The sequence below is a fragment of the Peromyscus eremicus genome, chromosome 1, assembly GCF_949786415.1.
Source record: "Peromyscus eremicus chromosome 1, PerEre_H2_v1, whole genome shotgun sequence".
In the NCBI taxonomy this organism is placed as follows: Eukaryota; Metazoa; Chordata; class Mammalia; order Rodentia; family Cricetidae; genus Peromyscus; species Peromyscus eremicus.
In genome coordinates, this window is record NC_081416.1 from 45,244,527 (window position 1) to 45,267,375 (window position 22,849).

The 22,849-nt window shown below is 37.0% G+C and overlaps 1 protein-coding gene across 6 annotated transcripts in view; it reads left to right on the plus strand.

The window, feature by feature from the left end:
* Positions 1-22,849, plus strand: part of Vps13a (vacuolar protein sorting 13 homolog A) — a 221,449-nt gene that overhangs the window by 152,371 nt on the left and 46,229 nt on the right. For all 6 annotated transcript variants that reach the window (XR_009378680.1, XM_059259973.1, XM_059259982.1 and 3 more), the window contains exons 46-54: positions 275-378; positions 5,768-6,050; positions 7,750-8,145; positions 8,557-8,661; positions 8,781-8,927; positions 15,649-15,777; positions 16,860-16,993; positions 19,309-19,438; positions 22,450-22,682. Coding sequence is in view for 5 of the 6 variants with exons in the window: in XM_059259973.1 (XP_059115956.1) it covers positions 275-378; positions 5,768-6,050; positions 7,750-8,145; positions 8,557-8,661; positions 8,781-8,927; positions 15,649-15,777; positions 16,860-16,993; positions 19,309-19,438; positions 22,450-22,682 (1,661 nt within the window). In the remaining variant the exon portion in view is untranslated. The remainder of the gene's footprint in view (positions 1-274; positions 379-5,767; positions 6,051-7,749; positions 8,146-8,556; positions 8,662-8,780; positions 8,928-15,648; positions 15,778-16,859; positions 16,994-19,308; positions 19,439-22,449; positions 22,683-22,849) is intronic.

The window sequence follows — 22,849 nt, forward strand, 5'->3', positions numbered from 1 at the left end:
TATATGACCAAGCTGAATGTTGCCTGGTACAGTGTATGTTAAGATACATAGTCAGGCGGCAGTGACACATGCCTTTAGTTCCAGCACTCGGGAGGCAGAGCCAGGCAGATCTCTGTGAATTCAAGGCCAGCCTGGTCTACAGAGTGAGGTACAGTACAGGCACCAAAACTACACAGAGAAACCCTATCTCTAAAAACAAAAACAAAAATATATGAAGATAGACATTTTTTAAATATCTTTTCTCATATTAATATTAAATATTGTTTTTTCTCAGATTAAGAATCATTTTTCAATCCCAATTTCCATTTTTGAAGGGGATACTTTATTGGGAATTGCCTCACCTGAAAATGAATTCAACATACCATTATCATCTTACCGGTGAGTTTTTTTTTTTTGTTATCTTTTTAATTGCCCTAAACTGTTTTAGAGAATTTTCAGTTCAGATTTTATATAGCTATTGTTTTTAAATTATCAAACTTTGATCAGCCTACCTGTTAAATATCTCATCTAGCCTAGATTTCAAGGTACCTAGATATCTTTTCAAAAATAAAAATCAATTATTGTATTTTAAGTTCTGTGCATTATTTATACTTTTACTAATTAGTATAGTTATTACATGCTTGCAGTGTTCCCATTGTGATCATACTCACATGTTCAGGTGTTTTAAAATGTCTAATGGAAGATGATTTAGTTTCTGCATTTGTAGACTATAATACAAGTTTTAAAAATTGATTTAGAAAACAGTATCTTTTGTGTATATGTATCCTATTTGTTTATGGATAGATCTTAAAGTAAGAAATGGTTATCTTTCTCTTTAGAATTTGAGTATGTTGATTCTTAAATTTAATTTCTTTACCAAGTAGCAAATATTTTCTTAATGTATAAGACACTGTATGATACCAACGTGAATTGGATTTGCCATTGCTGTTGAAATACTGACAAATAAATACATAAGATAGGAGACAGTTGTAAAGAATTACAAAAAGTATTAAAGTTACAGGAAAGCATGAAAACACAAAAAGAATGGCTGACTCTGGATTAAGGTACATGAAATGCAGTTAGATAGGTGTATTAGTCAGGGTTCTTTACCTCTGATGAACACTCTCTCTCTCTCTCTCTCTCTCTCTCTCTCTCTCTCTCTCTCTCTGTGTGTGTGTGTGTGTGTGTGTGTGTGTGTGTGTGTGTGTATGTATATGTTTTAATATATAATTTATAATACACATATAAATGTGATTTATTAGAATTACAGGATGTGGTCCAGCTACTCCAACAACGGCTGTCTACCAATAAAAGGTTCAAAAATCTAGTAGTTGTTCAATCCACAAGGCTGGATGTCTCAGCTAATCTATAGTATATGTTGGAATCCCAAAGAAGTAGGCTCTAATGCCAGTAAAGGAAAGGACTTACTAGTGAGAGGGAGAAAAAGCAGGCAGAGAGAGAGCAAGCTTCTTTCCATGTCCTTTATATAGGTTGCCAGCAGAAGGTGTGTCCCAGATTGAAGGTGGATCTTCACACCTCAAACATCTAGATTAAAGGTGAATCTTCCCATCTCAAAGGTCCAGGTTAGAAGTGGGTCTTCCCACTTCAAATGACTTAATTAATAAAACAAAATCCTTCACAGATATGCCCAACTATTTGGGTTTTAGTTAAGTCCAGAAGTAGTCAGGTTGACAACCATGAATAGGCATCACAATAGTGTAGTCGAGATTAGGTGAAGAGGAACATGTTACTATAGAGAATATGTGAGTAAAGATAGGGCAGCTTAAAATGATGAGGTTTTGTGTAGAGTAGTGGGAAATCCTTCTAGACAGTACATAAGGGAGCTGGAATTTGAAAGAGCTGCAGTTCTCAGTGAAGTACTTGCTCCTACTTTTATAAACTTTATTTAGTAGTATTCAGTTTTTCTTTACTGCCTCTGAATATTTTGTCTTTTATTTTGAACCTCTTCTATTTTTATTAGTTCTTTTACTTCCTTTACATTGCATATTTCTCTAATTCAAATCCTCAGAAATCAGCTTTCTTGCAAAATTTTCCCACTATCAAACATTCCCTGTTCTGTGTGCTAAGAGTGTTCTGTATTTGAAGGCTTCAACCTATTGTTGACATTTATTTGGTTGGTTGGTAGCTAGTGCAGTGAAACAGTTGTTGTTGTTGTTTTAACATTGCTTTCTTTCTAAGACTAAAAATATCATACTCATTTTTGTATTTTCAGTTGTGTCTTCTGATTGGTACATAATATGCCTTATAGGTATTTTGATATCCAAGCATACTGTTTCATGCCTATAATTCCAACACTTAGAACTTGAGGCAAGAAGACTGCCATAAGTATGAGGGCAGCTCAGGGTGCACAGGGAGTTTCAAGCTAAACTGAACTACAGACTAAATCCCATTCTATGTTACTATTAACAGAACGTAATATAAACAAACTAATAAAACAAGTGAATGCTTTGACAAACTTCATGAGTCTGTTGGCCTTAATTTGAGGAGAGTTAATTTTTATGTAATACTAGAAATAAGAATGTAAAGTAGAATAAAGTTATAAGTATAATATAGAAGTAAAATGGACAAAATAAACTGTTTTGACATTAGTTTTGTGGGGGAGTCAGAAGGCCATTGTTTAATATTATCTCTAACTCTAGAGCACTAGTAGCTGAAAGTCATAACAAAGGACAATAGATGTGGAAGGTTCAGTGTCCAATTGAGGCAAGTTACAGTAGCATCACATGTAATACAGAAATATATAGAAGATATTTAAACTTTTAAGACTACATGTTAGGAAAGTAGTTAGAGATAGAGATGGTTTTGACAGCTCATCTATAAGAGATCGTTAGGATCATAACTAGTTTTACAAATAAAAGATACATATAGAGGATTAGTTCAGAAGCAAAGTACTTGCCTGAGAAGTGTGAGGTTCTATCCCCAACACTGGAAAAATGGTTAGTTAGTTAAAAATTATATATATATATATATATATATATATATATATATATATATATATATATATTCTTTTTTAAAATTGTTTTACACAATTCTTTATTGACTCTAGAAATTTCACATCATGCACCCCAACCCCACTCACCTCCCAGTCCCTCCATATCCACCCCACACCGCTGCAGCATGCCCCACCCAAAGTTAATTAAAAACAAAACAAACAATAAACTCACCTCATGCCTCCCATCTTTCCAATGCCTCTTCACTCATCCTTTTGGCATTGGGAACTGCAGTGTGTCTGTCACTCAGTATACCTTTTTGTCTAATCAGCCCCACCCACAAAATGTTGATTGCATTGTGTCATTGGTCTAGTTTAGTGCCTCTAGCACACCGCCACCACTGGGCCCTGGTTGAAACCCCTCTCAGATATTCCACCCTGAGTCATGGAGGTCCTGCAGCTGTTGTTCTGCAGCACCAGTCCCTTCACATGCTCCAGCAGGTCACAGATGGAGCAGATGTTAGGGTGGACTGGTGGGCCCACCCAACAAACACCCAGGATGTAGGTCTCTGTGGTAGCTGAGCTGGTCAGTCCTGGCCACTGGGACTGCCTCCTCAGGCGAGAGGCAGAGCCAGCTCTCCTAGGGCCATGCCATCAGGGCCAGTTCTTGAAAGCCTCTGGTGAAGGGTGGGGCCATCTCTCCTGAGTGCTGGGGGTTGGGGGAGGGGGCTAGGTAGAGGATGGGGGGTAGGGCGTGTTTAAGCTCTCCTGCAGTGTCCAGCAAGGGGCAGGACCAGCTATCCTGGGGCCAGTGAGGGGCAGGGCTGGCTCATCACAGTCCTTGGATTTCAACATGCATGGTTCCTTTGACCCCCTGGGTAACAGGTACTATGGACATCAGCCCAGACCCTGGCTGCTGTTTGGCCCTGTACCTAGACATGGCCCTGGTGGCAGCATGGCTCTCAGACACCAATATGGCCACAGGTTGCTGCCCGGACTCCAGGTATCCATGTGGCCATTCGTACCATGGGCCACAGACATCAAGACAGACCCTGGCTTTGTTAGGACCACAGACCCAGACATAGTCCTCAAATGCAGGCTTGGATGTCACCATGGCCCCAGGTGGCAGCAGGGGGCACTCAGATTGGTATGGCCCCCATGGCAGCAAGGCCCTTGGACACCAACATGGCCCTAGGTGGTGGCCCAGACCCCCAGCATCAGCATTGCCTTCAATGATATCAGGAGTCATGAATGTCAGCATAGACCCTGGCTGCAGTAGGGCCACAGACCCAGACATGGCCCAAGACAGCAGCTCTGACCCAGATGACACCATGGCCCCGGTGGTAACATAGCTCTCAGATACCAACAAAGCCGTAAGATGTGGCCTAGACCCCAGGCATCTGTGTCCTTAGGTGACACCGTGGGCCATAGACATCAGAGACCCCAACTGTGGTAGGACCATGGCCCCAGACATGGTCCCCAGCAGCAGCCTGAGCTTGGATGTCACTATGGCTCCAGGTGGCAGCACAGGCCTCTCAGATTGGCATGGGCCCTGCAGCAGAGTGGCCTTTAGACACCAATATGGCCCCAGCAGACCCCTGGCATCAGCATGGCCTTCGATGGAACCAGGAGTCAGGGACATCAACTCAGACCCTGGCTAGCATAGTACCACTGACCCAGACATGGTCCTTAGCAATAACTCTGGCCCGGTTGACACCATGACTCCAGGTGGTAGCAGTGGCCACTCCGAATGGCACAGCCCTGGTGGCAACATGGTCACAGATTGTGGCCTAGATCCAAGGCATCCATGTGACCTTTGGTGGCACCACAGGCCACGGACATCAATAAAGACCCCAGCTATGGTAAAGACCACAGATCCAAATATGGTATTCATCAGCAACCCAGGCATGGATGTCACCATGGCCCCAGGTAGCAGCCTAGACTTCTGACATCAGCATTCCCTTCGATGGGATCAGGAACCACAACATCAACAAAGACCCTGGTCTCGTTAGTGCCACAGACCCAACATGGCCCTCAGCAGCAGCCCTGGACTGGTTAACACCATGGCCCCAGTGGCAACACAGCCCTTGGACACCAACATGGCCACAGGATGTGGTCTATGTAGCCTTTGTCCTCACAGCCTGGGCTATCTGAAGCATCCACATGCCCCCTGATGCCATGCGTCTCAGGCAGGCAAAAGACACCCATGGGCCATCCTGGGTTCTCATGGTCCGGCCTACCTGAAACATCTACATGCCCATCTGGAGCCTTGAGGCTCAGACAGGTGAAAGACAAAGATATTTCTTCTTGATTCTTGGATGTAGCTTAGTTTTTTAAAAAAAAAATTACACATAGGGCTGAGAAGATAGATCTGTATGTAAAGTGCTAAGATTTGAATTCTCGGAAGTCATCTAAAAGCTGTATGTGGCAGTATGCCTGTAATTACAACATTGGGGAAGCAGGAGAGGTGATTCTGGGGTTTGTGGACCAGCCATTGTAGCCAAATCAAAGCTCTAAACTCAGTGAGAGGCCCTAGTCTTCCCTTGCAAATGCATGTACATACATGCACATACCACATAGAAAAATATTTTTCAGAAATACTGAAATTTAAACATATATTGAAAGTATGTATATTAAAGTTTGTAAAAATAATCATGATCAAAATAAAACTTGGTGAGTTTCTGGAAAATTGGGGCACCTGTTTAGATTATGAAGCTCTGAAGCATGAAAACCAGGACTCTTTACAGTAATACTGAAGAGATTCATTGTCTGAAGCAGTAGTCTTCTAACTTAAGGTTTTTAAAAATACTTTCAAATTATATTTAATTTTTTGTGCAGATCATCCCTTTCTTTGAAGCCGGAAGATGAAGACTACCAGATGTGTGAAGGAATTGACTTTGAAGAAATCATAAAATATGATGGACAACTTCTAAAGAAGAAATGTAGATCTATACACCCTTCTAAAAAATCATTTGTTATTAATATTGTCCCAGAAAAAGATAATCTGACTTCTCTGTCAGTGTATTCAGAAGACGGCTGGGACTTACCATATGTAATGCACTTGTGGCCACCTATTCTCATTCGCAATCTTCTTCCCTACAGAATGGCTTATTACTTAGAGGTACTTGACAGTTTCTAAGTGTCTTCTTATCTTTGTAGCTTGGTTTATTTAAAGTTATAAACAAAACTTTTTGAAGCTGTAACCAAGATTGTAGAATTACTTAAAAATAATGTATTTATCAAAATGAAAAATTTAATATGCTTAAAAATATAATATATGAACTTCAAGCCTCACAACCTGAGTTGAATCTCCACAACTCATAATTCCCATAAGTTGTTTTCTGACCTTCATAACAGGCCTTAGCATTCTCTCACACATACAATAAATAAAATAAATAATTTTTCAGAAAATAAAATATTTTTCATTAATTTATCTTAGAAATCTATGGAGCTGTATATAGTTATGTGCAAATACTATGTGATTTGCACAACTTATATCGGCTTATACAATAAATGACATATAGCCACCATCTGAAGATACCATTTATTTTATAACTCTTTCTCTTCATATGTATTTCATATATTGTAGGTTTAAATGATGGGTAATGAATTATGAAACATTCTTGGGCATTGGTATTAAAATAACATTCAAGTGTAATACCTACACAATTAAAGTTTACTGTGTTAGGTATTCTTTAAGTACAAATTCTCTGAAAATTTTATTTCCTATAAAGATGCTTTTTCTATTAAGTACTCAATTTTAGATTAAGGGTTTCTTCTTTTCTAAGATTGTTTTGTAAATATTTTTGTATCAATGCTTATCCAATATAAATCAGTTCTTCACTATAATCTCTTCTTTGTAGGTTTATTTAACTTTGTGAATTGCAATATGTTTACGGTTTTGTGATATGTTTTTAAGTAGGAGGAATTAACTTATCTGTGGTTATGTTTTTACATTTAACAAATTACCATAATAAGTAGTGAGTACTTGGCCATCATGACCTGAAAGTGTATCCTAGCTCTACCACTTATTAACTTATGTTTTTAGGTAGATTGAGCGTTGTTGTATTTTACTAAATGGAAATAGTGATAACTTACATGGTTAAGTCATGGGAAAAATAGTCGAGTATCTAAAGGATTTAGTACCATCCGTCACAGGGACGTGGTTGCCATTTATTAGCCACTTTAGCATAGCACCACCACCAGCACTACCATCGCCGTTTTGTAGAATAGTCTGTTCCACATACAAGTTTACCAACTGATATTATTTAAATATAAGAAATTCTGTTATAACGGTAGGAAAGAGCTGGAAAAAGACACTAGAAAAGTCAGAGATAAGAACTAAGGTAATGAAGGTGTGAGTGGGGAAAAATTAATGATTTTTTGAGATATAATAAACAACATGAAATGATAATGGATGAAGGGATTGTTTTTAAAAATGGCAGACTGTGTGTTGCTTTTTTGGATTGTAACAGCTTTCTTGTATATTTTTGTTACTTTTAGTTTTCAAAACTACAATAACTAGTAGATAAGTTAGGGCTTATTTTAGTTTTACTGATTATGGCATTACAGTTACAACTTGCTGTGAAGTTTCTCATGTCATTTCATCTTAGCCTTTTATAGCAGTTTATGTAGATCATTTTAATAAGGAAAATTACCCAAATGTAGATCAAGCGCTAGGGCAGAGTTACAACTTGAAGAACACTGATGACTTGTTCTGACAGTTACGTCAAAAGAGTTTTGTGTAGTATGTGGAAAGAATAAGTGTATTTTTCAGAAGCATGTTTTAAGTTTGTTTTTGTTTTTGCCTCTTATTCCAGGGCATTGAAAACACAGTTTTTACTCTAAGTGAAGGACATTCATCACAGATTTATAATGTTCAAATGGACAATGCCAAGCTATACTTAAAATTGCTTGACTATCTTAATCATGATTGGAAAAGTGAATTTCAAATAAAATCTAATCAACAGGACATCAATTTTATCAACTTTACCTGTCTCACAGAAATGGAAAAGACTGATTTGGATATTGCAATCCATATGACTTACAATACTGGTCAGACAATTGTGGCATTTCATAGTCCGTATTGGATGGTCAATAAAACTGAACGAATGTTACAATACAAAGCAGATGGAATTCACCGAAAACATCCACCTAATTATAAAAAGCCAGTTCTCTTTTCCTTTCAGCCAAATCATTTTTTTAACAACAATAAGGTATATATCATTTTTTTCTAACATTTGCTTTTCAGATAATACTCTGTTTCAGTTTTTAGAGCTCTGAACAATAAAATATGAAATTTAGATAGAAATAATATTTGTATATATTTGAGGTTTAAAAGGTTAGCATAGCTGGGTACAGTAGCATGCACCAGCATTTGGAAGGCAGGAGAATGTTGATGTTTGAGGCCTGCATATGTACATAGTAAGTTACATCCAACCTGAGCTACACAAGAAACCCTGTCTCAGAAACATCTAACCAAAACAGTACAGTAAGCATTTAATGTTAAGATTTACTATATTATCAATATAAGGGTTTTTGCCTAACATGCAAGGCTTTAAGTTTGACCTTTCACACCATAAACAGATGGTATCTAAATTATAATTTATCTCAAATTCTTCTCCTAGGTTCAGCTTATGGTAACTGACAGTGAGCTCTCTGATCAATTTTCAATTGATACTGTTGGTAGTCATGGAGCCATTAAATGCAAAGGCCTGAAAATGGAATACCAAGTGAGTTTCTTCTGTGCTAAAGAAACTTTCATTTAAAATATATCTGTTGGATACTTAAATTTTATCAGTGTACAATAGTGATAGTTTTCAAACAGTCTTAATTTTTCTTTTTTTTTTAGGTAGGTGTCACTATAAACCTCAGCAGTTTTAACATTACCAGAATTGTGGTATTTACTCCTTTTTATATGATTAAAAACAAAAGCAAATACCGTATATCAGTGGCAGAAGAAGGAAGTGATAAATGGTTTTCTCTTGACTTAGAGCAGGTATGTAAATGAATTTCCTAATGTATTTTGTACTTCTGTGTTCAGTGTATATGATAGACTATATGACATGATATGACTATATACAACAGTGAAACCTGATTTGTAATGTGAATATATGCTAACTAAAATGTACTTTTAATTGTGTTTTATTTTGATGTTACATTCTTTAAATTATCATACACTGTTTTAATTCCCTCAGACCCAAGTTTTGTTTCCATTCCATTAAACATTATTGACTGTTTCTCCTAGGTTTTATTTAATTATCAAAAACTGGACCCTTGCTCCCTCGGATTGATTACCTTAATCAGGATGATAGACACTGCCAATTCTAACAAGTTTGGTTAAATAACTGCATTCGAAATTTGGAAACAACAGCACTAGAAGTATAGATATCATTAAAGAGCAGGAAATTATTTATTTTCCTCACAAAGCTGTTAGGAATGACTTTATGCTAAGTTCAGTCAAGCTTGCTTCTTGAAAGAAAGTAAGAGTCACTTAGCGTGAAATTGGGGTTTTGTGTCAGGCCCCTAGACAGGTTTTCTAAATGATAGACTGAGGTTGATATATTATCTAGTTTTGAAAGATTATTATACTAAAATATACTTAGAATCTAAATTCTAAGATTTTTAGAAATATTTACTATTCTATTCATGATTTTTTTTTCCTACACATAAAATTCTTGGGCATATTCTTGAAGTTATTTTGAGGTAAATGAAATCAGTTTTTTGTCAAGTTGTGGTTTTTTGTTTTGTTTCGGGGTTTGTTTGTTTTTTTTTCCTTACATACCAATCACAGTTCCCCCTCCCTCCCGTTCCCCCACCCCCCACCCCCCACCTCCCCTCACCCCACCCCCCTATCCACTCCTCAGAGAGGATAAGGTCTCCCTTGGGGAGTCAACAAAGTCTGGCATACTAAGTTGAGACAGGACCAAGCCCCTTCCCCCCAGGTCAAGGCTGAGCAAGGTATCCCATCCTAGGGAATGAGTTCAGAAAAGCATTTAATGAACCCAGGATAAGTCCTGATCCTACTGCCAGGAGCTTCCCAAACAGATCTAGCTACAAACTGTCACCCACATTTAGAGGGCCTAGTTCAGTCCCTTGTGTGTTCCCCAGCTGACAGGCCAGAGCCCATGAGCTCCCACCAGCTTGGGTCAGCTGTCTCTGGTTTTCCCATCATGATCTTGACCTCACTTGCTCCAAAAGAAGGACCTTAAGAGGGATACACATGGAGGGCACCAGGAAGGGAAAATAATTAGGATCTCCTGGGTAAACTGGGAGTGGGGGTAGAAGGGATGGGGTAGGGGATGGGAAAAGGAGGGACTGAGATGGAGGGAGGGAGGGAAAGGGAAAGCAATGAAAGAGATCTTGGTAGAGGGAACCATTAAGGGGTTAGGGAGAAACCTGGTGCTAGTGAAATCCCAAGGAGTCCACAAGGATGACACCAGCTAAGACTCCTAGCAGTAACTGAGAGGGTACCTGAACTTACCTTCCCCTATAATTAGATTAGTGACTACCCTAATTGTCATCATAAAACCTACATCCCGTAACTGATAGAAGCAGATTCAGTGATCCACAACCAAACACTGGGTTGAACTCCTAGACTTCAGTTGAAGAAAGGGTTTAGGTTTTTGTTGTTGTTGTTGTTTAATGTCTTATATGTTTCCCACCAATATCTTTGGTTCCCATTTTCTTGAAAATTGTGCTATGATTTTGTCATTTCTTTGGGAATGACTGGTCTTTCTTCTCTTACTACATTATAGGTCTTTTTTTTTCTCTTATTAATTGATATCATATCTCTGTATCTGTATATGAGTTACTGGTTATTTTTCTTGAGGTACTTATGCATCTGTGGGTTACTGCTACTTCCTGTAAAACTTGAGACTAATGTCTGTAGTTAGAGTTTTCCTGCCTGGCCCACAGTCAGGACAAATCTCTCTTACCTGTCAGACCCAACCAAGTAAACACCGAGACTTATATTGGTTGCAAACTGTATGGCTGTGGCAGGCTTCTTGCTAACTGTTCTTACAGCTTAAATTAATCAATTTCCATTAATCTATACCTTGCCAAATGGCTCGTGGCTTACCGGCATCTTCACATGCTGTTTGTCATTGTGGCTGTTGGCAGTGTCTCTCTCTCAGCCTTCTACTTCCCAGCTTTATTCTCTTCCTTGTCCCACCTATAATTCCTGCCTGGCCACTGGCCAATTATTTATTGACTAATCAGCAACACACTTGACATACAGACCATCCCACAGCAAATGTCTCTTTAAAAATTAATTCTGCTTCATTCTAAGGTCTACCAGGTTAAGCTTTTATGTTGTCTAAAGTCTTTTCTTTTGTTGGCCCATGAAATAGACTTCTTAGCAGTGTGGTTATCTAGGGAGTGAGCATGAGAGACAGAATATAAACAGACTCTAATGGAGTGAGTTTTTGATATGTTTGAGAGATAGTAAAACAGGCCAATATTACTAGGGAAGGGAAAATTAGAAGACAAAGCCATAATGGGAATAAGGGGTAATTATGCAGATTTTTGTAGCCATCACAAATATTTTACCTTAAAATAAGATGGGGATCTGTTAAAAAGGTTTGATCAGTGATTAAACATGATAGAGCAAGGAGTTGTGGTTGACCCCTTCAATCCCAGCATTTAGGAGGCAGAGGCAGGTTGCTGTGAGTGGAGTCCAGCCTGTTCTACAAAGTACGTTCCAGGGTAGCAAGGACTAAGTGGGGAGACCCTGTCTTGAAACGCAAAAACAAAACAAAAAAGATTTTGATCAGTGATTAAGCATAGTAGATTCTCAGTAAATATTTGTTGACTTAACATGATTTATTTTTGTAAGTGTTCAACAAGTTCTCAGTAAGTCTGTTTGTACGTTTTTATAGTTAGATTTCTCTGTCCCTCCTGCCAGCTCCCAAATGATGATGCAGAGACTTCTTACTAATTATGAAAGCTCGGCTGATAGCTTAGGCTTATTTCTAACTAGTTCTTACAACTTAAATTAACCCATATCTTTTCTATGTTCTTTCATGTGACTTAGTTACCTTTACTTTGTAAAGCCTATGCTGCTTGCTCTACATCCTTAAGTATCTTCTTGGCATCACCGCCTTCTTTTTCCCAGCGTTCTCTATGCCCCAAATGCCTAGCTATTGACTGTTTAGCTTTTTATTAAACCAATCCCAGTGACATGTCTTCATACAATATTAAAGTATTATTCCACAACATTTTCCCCTTTTTGACTAAAAAGGAAAGGTTTTAACTCTAATACAGTATAACTATATACAATAAGAACAATTATCAAGTAAGAATTACATTCATAATGTCTAGTCCATTAGTATTTGGCAAATTTAGAGAAAGCATTTCATTACCTAGCTTCTCTTGATGAGTCTAAAGTTTTATACCCAATTTACCTTCTATCATAACTAAGGAAAATTATAACTATAATTATCTAGACTTGAACTCCATCAAAGACCAGAAGGATACAATATTACCTGAGTAAACAGGAAGTGTAGTGCAAGCCACTTCCAAAACTATAGAGATGATTGAAGTAGCTGGTTGCTTGGCCAGTCACCCAAGGTTCTTCTCTAATGTTGGGGCATCCAGTCTTGGGCCTATAGGCATAGAATATCTGGCAGATTCTTCTATGAAGCTGGAATTTTGAAGGATTGTCCCATCTTGTTTTGGCAAAGTTTTGATAGTCACTTTCTTGTGTGTTCTGCATGTCCAGTTTGTACAGCATACTGTCAGCAGTCGAGGCATCCATAGTTCTTTGCCCATTGGCTAACCTTGCCATAATGAAAGAAACTCCATATGGAGTTTCTGCAGTTCCCAATATCTTCTATGAAGTAAATTTGTGCTGTCAGGAGCAAATGTGTCTCATTGTCATGAAAAGCCTTATGTTATTAAACCATCTTAAATGCCATATTCTGTAGATCTCTGAGTGTTTGAAGACTACCTGTCTATCTAAAATATGTATGTTTGACCTTGAAAACATACCTAACCTGACTACAAGTTTGATTGTAATAGGTGATTAACTATTAACCTTCATTTCTTTTTTATCCTAAATAATTTGTAATAATAACTTTCAAGAACTAGAAATTTACATTACATTGTTAAATGAACTGCATAGGTACAATACCTTAAACAAGAGTAGAAACATATACAGTATAACAAAAATAACCTTAAATTTGTATCAATATACAAAAAATCCATACCAACATAAAATATTTGAGACTAGTGATTGTTAAGTAGACTTAAAAATCCACCCTTTTATCATTTCTATACTATACCCCCCCTTCAGAAAGAGATCCTTGAATCTAACTCCTTTGTTTAGCTTTTTCCTAACTATGACCAATAACAACTTGTAACCAACCCCCCTAAATGATGCTAAACATCCATAATCCACCAAATGACCAAAAATTACCCACCCCATTTTTTGGGAATGTGGATGTTATGTTCTTTAGACTGCTTCCTATTGTCTGGGGGCCACTGGCATCTTTGGCAGACCCTTAGAAAATTAGGATAATGGTCAAGTCCTGGCTAAAATAGTCTGTGAGACTAGATCATCTCAACCATCAGCCTTGACACTGTTCCTGATGCAGAACTCTGAGGAATCTGCAACAGAGGCATTCTGAGAGGCTGGATCACCAAGGCCATCTGTATTCATTGGTATCTGGTCCCCTTGCTCTGAAAACTCACAAATTTTCAAAGGTAATATACATATCTGCATTAATACAAGTGTAAACTGTGCATTGTGCACAAGTGAGCCAAAGATGATTTTTTTTGTTTTATGTTTGAGCAAGAAAAATATACACCTGTGTTGTATTATTTTTAGGTTTATTTCTTTATTTCTGTAGCCATGATTTTCAGGGGGTCTCTCCCAATCAAACCTGCTCCTCTTTAACTTTGAATGAATCCACAGCCTTTCGTTTTCTGTGGAAACAAGTTTAACCTTTTCCGCAAAGCAAAACTGACTTATATATTAAAGTTAAGGCATTCCTAAGGTATCTAGGCTGGTTTAATTCAGCAGACCCTTTCACAATCCCATGCCTCCCAGCAGCTTATCATCATTCAAAAAATTCAAAGACAGCACAGTAACGTACAGGGTGCAGACTCTCTATTTCCTATATCTACATGGCTTTTTGTTATTGTTGTTGTTATTTTACTCCCTCTTTTTTTTTTTTTGACTGTCTATACCTTTTTCTTTTTTCTTTTTCTGTAAGCCTGTACACATTGTTAAACACACTGTAGCCTGTTTAGAGGTTTTTACCATCTGAACCTTCTTTACTGCATATCTGTAAACCTTTTCTGTCTGCCTGAGGAAAATCTTAAACCACCACACAGCTTAACTCAGGGTGAGCTGGTCGCTGGTTCCATCCCATTCGTTTCCCTGAGGACCTTGTCTCATGACAGGAGCCATGTTTACCACCCCCATGTTTATAGCCCCTCTGGGAAGGTTCTGTGTCCACACTGCTGTAGGCATTTCTATCAAGTCTCATGCCACACAGTAGTACACTAACTGCTTCTCATAAACCCCATTCAAGTGCTTTTAGCAGAGCCTCTTAAAGAGCTGCTCCTTTCTATGCCATTAACACTGACCCTACCCAAGAGACCACAGTCATCAGGAAGCTGTGTCTTTTTTTAAACTTTCTCAGGCCTCATGTGGATATAGGTGGCCAGACATTGGGCACCATATGTAGGTGGATTTTTCTGTCCCTCCCGTCAGCTCCCAAATCATGACACAGAGACTTATTATTAATTATGAAAATTCGACTGATAGCTTAGGCTTATTTCTAACTAGTTCTTATAACTTAACTCATATCTTTTAATCTATGATCTTTTACATGGCTCGACTACCTTTACTTTATAAAGCCCATGCTGCTTTCTCTGCATCCCTAGCATCTCCTTGGCGTCTTTGCCTTCTTCCCAGCATTTTCTCTGCCCTCAAAATCCTGCCTAGCTATTGGCCATTTAGCTTCTTATTAAACCAATCCCAGTGACACACCTTTACACAGTATAAAGGATTATTCCACAACAATTTTTGGATATAGAATTCTAGATATATCTAGATGTTGCTAACTATAGCTTTCTTTTATTTTTATATACTTTAAGCATATCTTTTCTATACTTTAATTTTTAACGTTTTCATCTTGTATATTTTATCAATCAAAGATACTGTTGCATCCTGATTATCATCTTTTGTAAACTACATCTATAGACAGTTTTTCAATTTTAATTTTTTTCTTTTTCAACTTCATCTAAGAAAAATTTTCTTTTGCTTGCTTAAAATTTTGCATTCTAATTTGACTTATAATAATTAAGATGTATGATCATGACCGTTACATCTTGTTAAGCTCTACTTTCCAACCAAAAAATTTAAAAGAAATTTAGCATATTCTCCAGTCTGAAGAGATCACATGCATTAATAGTTAGAAAAGACACTGTATTGTTATTTTATATGTTATGTTATTAAACATTAAAAATACAGTTTGAAACTAGGACTCTTAAGGAACATCAGGCTTGGGGGTGTTTAGAATGCACATCATTTTAAACTTACTTGGTTTCTCATTGGGAAAAGCTTATATTAGTATTGTTGCTACTTTGAGTCTTGAAGGTTCTTGGGTGGCAGCAGTGTGGGCAGAAAGTTTACTTGCTGCTGTCTGAGGCTATTAAATGACATAGTATTTATGATGAGATCTGTTTAAATATGTGTAATTTATTTTTAGTGTATTCCCTTTTGGCCTGAGGATGCCTCCAATATTCTTCTTATTCGAGTTGAAAGGAGTGAAGGTCCTCCCAAAAGGATACATTTTAACAAGCAAGACAGTTGTATTTTATTGCGTCTGGATAATGAGGTGAGTGCTTTTCCTTGATGTTCATGATCATTATCTTGCATGTATCATCAGAAAAACATATATATACATACATATATACGTATATATGTGTATATATGTGTATATACATATATACGTATATATGTATGTATACATATGTGTGTGTGCTACACTTTGCTTTTTGTAACAAATAATTTCCTGATGATTTTCCTCCTTTACTAAAAATTAACCACTATTTCTTTTTATAAAAGAAAAGGTGAAACAAATACAAAATAATTCGTCGTATAGAAAGTTTGTAGGCATGTCTAGAAAATAAACACTGGAATATACTTGAAATTTCATGTGCATACAATAGAGTTTCATTGTTTGCCAGAAATGACAAAAGTATGGATTGTCTTCTAATTCTTCACAGAATCCTAAACTATTCTAAGATGTTGTACCATAGTGAACATACATAAAGATGTTGTGGAATATTATTTTAACTAGGCAAAGATGTGTTACATTTGTTTATGCTGTGGAATATTACTTTAACTGTGTAAAGGTGTGTTACTTTTGTTTATGCTGCATTTAATTATATAAAGATATGTTGCTATTTAACCTTGCCTACCTAAGGTACCCAATTGCTCTAAAAAAAAGAGCTGAACAGCCAACAGCTAGGCAGGAAAAAGATAGGTGGGGTTGGTTGGCAGAGAGAATAAGTAATAGAAGAAATCTAGGTTTGAGAGAGAAGAAAGGGGAGAATGAGGGAGAAATAAAGGGAGATGCTCAGGGCTAGCCAGGCAGTCACCAGCCAGCAGACACAGAGTATGACATACAGAAAGAAAGGTAAAAGGTCCTGAGGCAAAACATAGATGAAGAGAAACAGATTAAGTTAAAGAAAGAAAGTTAGCCAGAATTGAGCATAAGCTAAGGCCAAGCATTCATAAATAATAATCTAAGTCTCCATGTCATGATTTGGAAGCTGGTTGGTAGCCCAAGAAAGAAAAAGCCTGCTGCATTTGGAACCTAATTTGGCATAAGCTATCATATGAATAGTTTTATTATTAAATGCTATCGGTTAATATTCTTAGCAAGATGATCACATTAAAATTTTTTCTTTTAAGCTTGGAGGAATTATTGCAGAAGTTAATTTGGCTGAGCACTCTACAGTTATTACGTTTTCAGATTACCATGATGGAGCAGCTACATTCCTACTAATAAATCATACCAAGAATGACCTTGTTCAGTACAAGCAAAGGTAAGGTGATTGTCACAATATAGTAATTTATGACTAGCAGGTTTAGGTTGATGTGACCTGGGCGCGAGACCCCTGAAGAGACCACCAGAGACACGAACTCACTGAAATGCAAAAGCAAGGTTTATTGAAGCAGTTGGAGGGCAGGGACCTCGTCAAGCCAACACAGTAGAGGGTAGAGGAGGTGCCCGCCCCTCTGCAAGCTCAGTTTTTAATGTCAAAAACCACAAGGTTACATCATTTAGGGGTGCTAGTACGGGTGTATATTCCTCTACTTTGTGACTCCAGGCTGCCTCGAATTTGCTTTTTCTTGGTTTTTTATTTATTTTCATTTGTTAGTTTTAGTGCATTATGCATACTTCCTTCCACTGACATATAGTTCTAATTGTTGATTAAATAAAAAAGTGTTTCTAGACTACCTTTCTAAGCACTTTTGTCAGTGGTGTGACTCTTACACTACAAAACTAAGGTCTGTATTTCCTGAACATTCTGAGTTCTTCCCTGGATATTTCCCTGTATGATGGGCCTGACTGCTGAAGAAGCTCTTTGTGATCCTGTAAATGCTGTACATAGTTTTTTATTACACCTTTGCATGCAAGGTTCATTTCTCCATGTTTAAGATGCATACAAATACATAGCTAACATTCTTAGTTTTCCTTTTCTTTAAATTCTCATAGCTATCATTGATAAAACTTGATTAAATTTTTTATAATAAGTATTTTACAGTTAATCAAACTGACGTTTTTCATTTAAAGAGGAATTTATCTGCTAATGAACATGTTTACATTTCTTTTTTTTTTCTCTGATGCATGAAGAACACCGATGGGGATGAGGGTGGGGGGGTCCCTCTTGGTGTCTTGAGTTCCTTTTTAAAAAGTGGTAAGATTGTTTTATGTGTGTTTAGGATTTTGTTGAGTAAGTCTATCATGTCCTGTGTATAGCGTAACTGTTCATTTTAATTCTACGGTAAGCAAGCATTCAAAAGAGATACATGATCTCTCTAATCCCAGCACTTCCGTATTTTGATGCATTCCTTTCCATGCTCCTTTTCTCTTTCACCTACCTATCAGTTTAACTTTTAACAGTGTGGCAAGTATAAATTGTTTCAAAACATAATTTTCGATGAACATGTGTTTAGAATTTTGTTCATTTCCAGCTTTATAATGTTCTCATTTAGTGTTTTTCTCCCAGTGTTTAGACACAGAGTTTTATTGTGTGGCCCAGGTTAGCCTTAAACTCAAAAATATCTTGCCTCTGCCTCCTAGCTATAGGGATTACATAGTTGTGCCATTATGTCTGGTTGTTTATCTTTTAATAAGAATCTTTAACCCATTTTAATAATTATAACTGAATTTTATCTCTTGCCTTGTTTGTTTTTGTTTTTTGTGTGTGTTTGTGCCTTCAATTGCTCTCCATTTTATTTGTTGAGGTGAGTCTCTGGTTGAGCTAGGAGCTCCTAGATTCTGGCTAGTCTTGCTAGCTAGCTTGCCGAAGGGATGCCTTGTCTCTGCGTCCTGAGTCTGGGCTTTAGGAAACTCTCTAGGGATCCAGACTCTATTCCTCACAGTAATGCTGCAAGCACTTAATCCATGGAGCCATATCCCCTGTCCTTTGCCATAATATTGTATCATATATATTATCTAATAATTTGGAAAATAACTTGTCCTATTGGTAGATATGTGAAACTATCATCATTTCTAATTAATTTTCACTTTTCGTTGTTACTGTTGTTTGATTAGTTTTGAGTCTGGATATTAAACTCAGGATCTGTACTACTTTTGAGCTACAGTACTTTTTGTCTTTCTGTGTATGTGGGTGTACATATCATATGTGTGCAATTGCTCTCAAAGACCAGAAAGGGAATCTGGCCCTCTGGAACTAGAGTTGTAGGTTGTTATAAGTCTCCTGAGGTGAGTGCTGGGAACTGAGCCTAAATCCTGTAGAAGAGCTGCACATACTTTTAACATCTGAGCCATCTCTCCAGCCCCTATGTAGTACTTTTAGAATATATTTCTATAATTTAAAGTAAAACAGATACTAATTTTAGACTCGTGAAGGTCTTTATTTTCTTAGAAAAATGTTTCCCTTGAAATATTCTTTTCTTAGAGAATACGTTTTTCATTGGAAGAGGTATAACATTCTGAAAGGTCATATAGACTTGCTCTTTTCATTGTGTAAGGGGGAAAAAACCTTTTCTAGTCTTAATTAGAATTTTTACAAATTTCAAGTAATGGGATAAGAATGAAATATTATTTAGGATTTTTATGTATTTGTCAATTGTATTTAATTTATTACATATTTTTATTACTTAATGTCAGTTCTCTCAGTGAAATAGAAGATTCCCTTCCTCCTGGAAAAGCGGTTTATTATACATGGGCTGATCCAGTGGGCTCTAGAAAGCTGAAGTGGAGTTGTGGGCAAAGCCATGGTGAAGTAACACATAAGGATGTAAGTACTAAGTCGGTCATTATGGGGTTCTCAGCTGCCTTTTGTTTTTTTATGCATATATTCCTAGTTGATTTTAAGGACTGGTTTTTGCTATTCTGTAAAAGCTAGCAAAGATTTTAAAAAAGCAGTATTGAAGTTGTTTTTAACTTTTGCCAGTTTTATTTAGGTTTGCCTTTTTCAAATTCCAACCAGAAGCTAAGTAGAAATGGAAGCCAGTAACCAACCTGTTGTTTCTCTAAAGGAGTATGTAAGCCCATAGCAAGAGTTGGCATTTAGAAGAAACAGCAGAGTGTAATCGTTCCTTGTGGTCAATGTACAGAATTAGTCCTGTCACACTTGATCTTTTCCAAGCATACCAAGAACTGCAAGTCCGATTTTGTTTACATCATCATTTGCTTTTACTGTTAATAAAAGTTGGTGTACTTGAAGAATTCTTTCAGCATTCACCTCTTAAGTATCCTTGCCCCATACTGACAGTTACAGTAACTAGATTTCAACTCTATAAGGTGCCTAAAGTAAAAGAATTCATTTCTCAGTGGCAGCTGTAAAAACAAATGATGATCATTTTAAGGACCGAAATCACCAGTTTTGCAGCTCTTAACCACTAGCCATTTCCCAGCCCTCTATAAGCATTTTTGTTTTGCATACTTTTCTTCAATAAAAAGTATTTTACCAAATAAGAAATTCTGTGTTCAGTTTCTTTGTCTTTTCATACTACTTTACTGATTTAGATTTTAGTTTATGTGTTGGTGTGTTGCCTGCACACTATGTATGTAGACCATATGCATACGAGTTCCCATCAGAAGTGGGTGTCAGATTTTCTGAAACTGAATGCATATGATAGTTGTGAGCTGCCTAATGTGTATGTTGGGAAATACTTTTAATCAGTACCCATTTCTCCAGACTTCCTGTAATAACTGGATTTCTTTTTCCTTTGTCTATCAGTGTGGGCTTTAGTTGATTTTGTTTTAAAGCAGATTTCATATTGTGGTGGTATTGTGTTCCCCCAAAATATTGTGTACCCTAATAAACTTATCTGGGGTCAGAGACAGAACAGCCACTAGATACAAAGACTAGAAAATGGTGGCACTCACGCCTTTAATCCTAACATTCCAGAGACAGAAATCCATGTGTTCAAGTATACAGCACAGCATGGTGACTCACGCCTTTAATCTCAGAAAGCGAGCCTTTAATCTCAGAAAGCGAGCCTTTAATCCCAGGGAGCGGTGGCAGAAAGCAGAAAGGTATATAAGGCATGAGGACCAGAAACTAGAAGCTTTTGGCTGGTTAAGCATTCAGGCTTTTAAGCAGCACAGTTCAGGAGAGCCATTGGGATGAGGACACAGAAGCTTCCAGTCTGAGGAAACAAGATCAGCTGAGAAGTTGGCCAGGTGAGGTTAGCTGTGGCTTGTTCTGTCTCTTTGACCATCCAGCATTTCACCCCAATAACTGGCCCCAGGTTTGATTTTATTAATAAGAACTTTTAAGATTCATGCTACCTCATATAATTAGCCTAACTTTAATTTTTTTAAATTCTTGATTAGCAGGTTTTGATTTTTGTTTTTGTTAGTTTGTTTGATTTGGTTTGGTTTGGTTTGGTTTAGTTTTTTGAGACAGGGACTTCCTAAATAACCCTGGATGTTCTGAAATGTGCTATATAGACTAGGCTGACCTCAAACTACATATATCTACCTGCTTCTGCCTCCCAAGTACTGGGATTAATGGCCTATATGATCTCTTTATTATTACATTGCAGAGTTAAATAATACTAATACTTTGATGTTTATAAAAATAAGTTTGAAATTTGGCATATTAGAGATTCAGATTATTTGGAAATACCTATTTTCTTACTTCTCTGTACTTCTAGTACTATGTATTTTATTTTAAAAGTTTTTGTAGCTAATGCTATGGTACCTAGGTAATAATTTTGTGGTAACTTCAGTTTTTAATTTCTGTGTATTGTAACATAAATGTGAATTAAGTATTAAACTTTTCTGTTAATCAGAATACTTATTAACTAGAATTTATGGTTAACTTAATTTACTACATTAGTTTTATCATTGAATCTAAAGGTCTGATATCAATACAATGTTATTCATTTATTTTTACCTTTTAATCTACGTGTTACATGCGTAGATGTGTGTGTGTGTGTGTGTGTGTGTGTGTGTGTGTGCGCGCGCGCGCGCATACACATATGAGTACAAGTGTACCACAGGTCACCTTGTGGAGGTCAGAGGACAACTTATGTGAATCAGTTCTCTCCTTCTACCATATAGGTCCTGGAGATTGATTTGGGTCATCAGGCTTGGCTACAAGCGTTTTTACTGTTGAGCCATTTCACTGGCTCCCAACACAGTATTTATAAAGGAGATTCCTAAGTAGCCCTGTGGAAAAAAATGTTTTATTTTTTTGTTGTTACATATGTTTGTCTTATATTTTGAAACAAGGGCTCCCACTCTAGCATAGGTTAGCTCAGCCTTTGGCAATCCTTTTGCCTCAAACTCATAAGTCCTGTGATTGTAGATGCAATCAATGCTTTATAAGGCTTGCAACTGAGATAGCTGTTTAAGGAAAAGTGAATTTGAGGCTTAACCAACCTTTAATATGTACTATAATCATAGAGTTAAAATGAAGTAGAAAAAATATTATTTTGTGTTGTTAGTTTAGTTTATAAGACTTTAAATTAGATTTTATTATGATCTGAATGTACTGAGACAACTGATTTTTACTTCATGATTAACCATATCATTATAATGTAGCAGCGGACATCCGGTTATTTTAGTGAGGAAATCTTCCAGGTATTTACAAGTTTTCATTCTGTGGATTGTCATGAATTGTCTAAAATAGCTCCTATGAGTGATAACTTTCTCCAAGTGATATGCAAGTGTTCATTTAGTTTGCTCCCCTTGCTTTAGAAAGGAAGGCTATTCGTATTCTCATCATATGTCACATATAGACTTAATGTTTGTTGGGTACAAACTGATTCCCTTTTTTGGTTTTTTTTCTTTTAGGATATGATGACACCTATAAGTGTAGGGAAGAAAGTCATTTATTTAGTGTCATTCTTTGAAGGCTTGCAGCGTATTATTTTATTCACTGAAGATCCAAAAGTGTTTAAAGCAACATATGAAAGTGAAAAGGCCGAGTTAGCAGAGCAAGAAATTGTATTGGCTTTACAAGATGTTGGAATTTCACTTGTCAATAATTACACCAAGCAAGAAGTAGCCTATATAGGCATTACAAGGTTAGATGCATTAATATTAGAAATAATATTTGAAGAATAAAACTCGAAGTCTGTTTCTAAAAGACTTTACCTGATTTGGCTTCTCATTGGCTTCTGTTATCTCTACTCCGAGTGTGTTCCTACCATGCTAGTATTTTTTATTTTCTGTTCTTCATGCACCACAATTG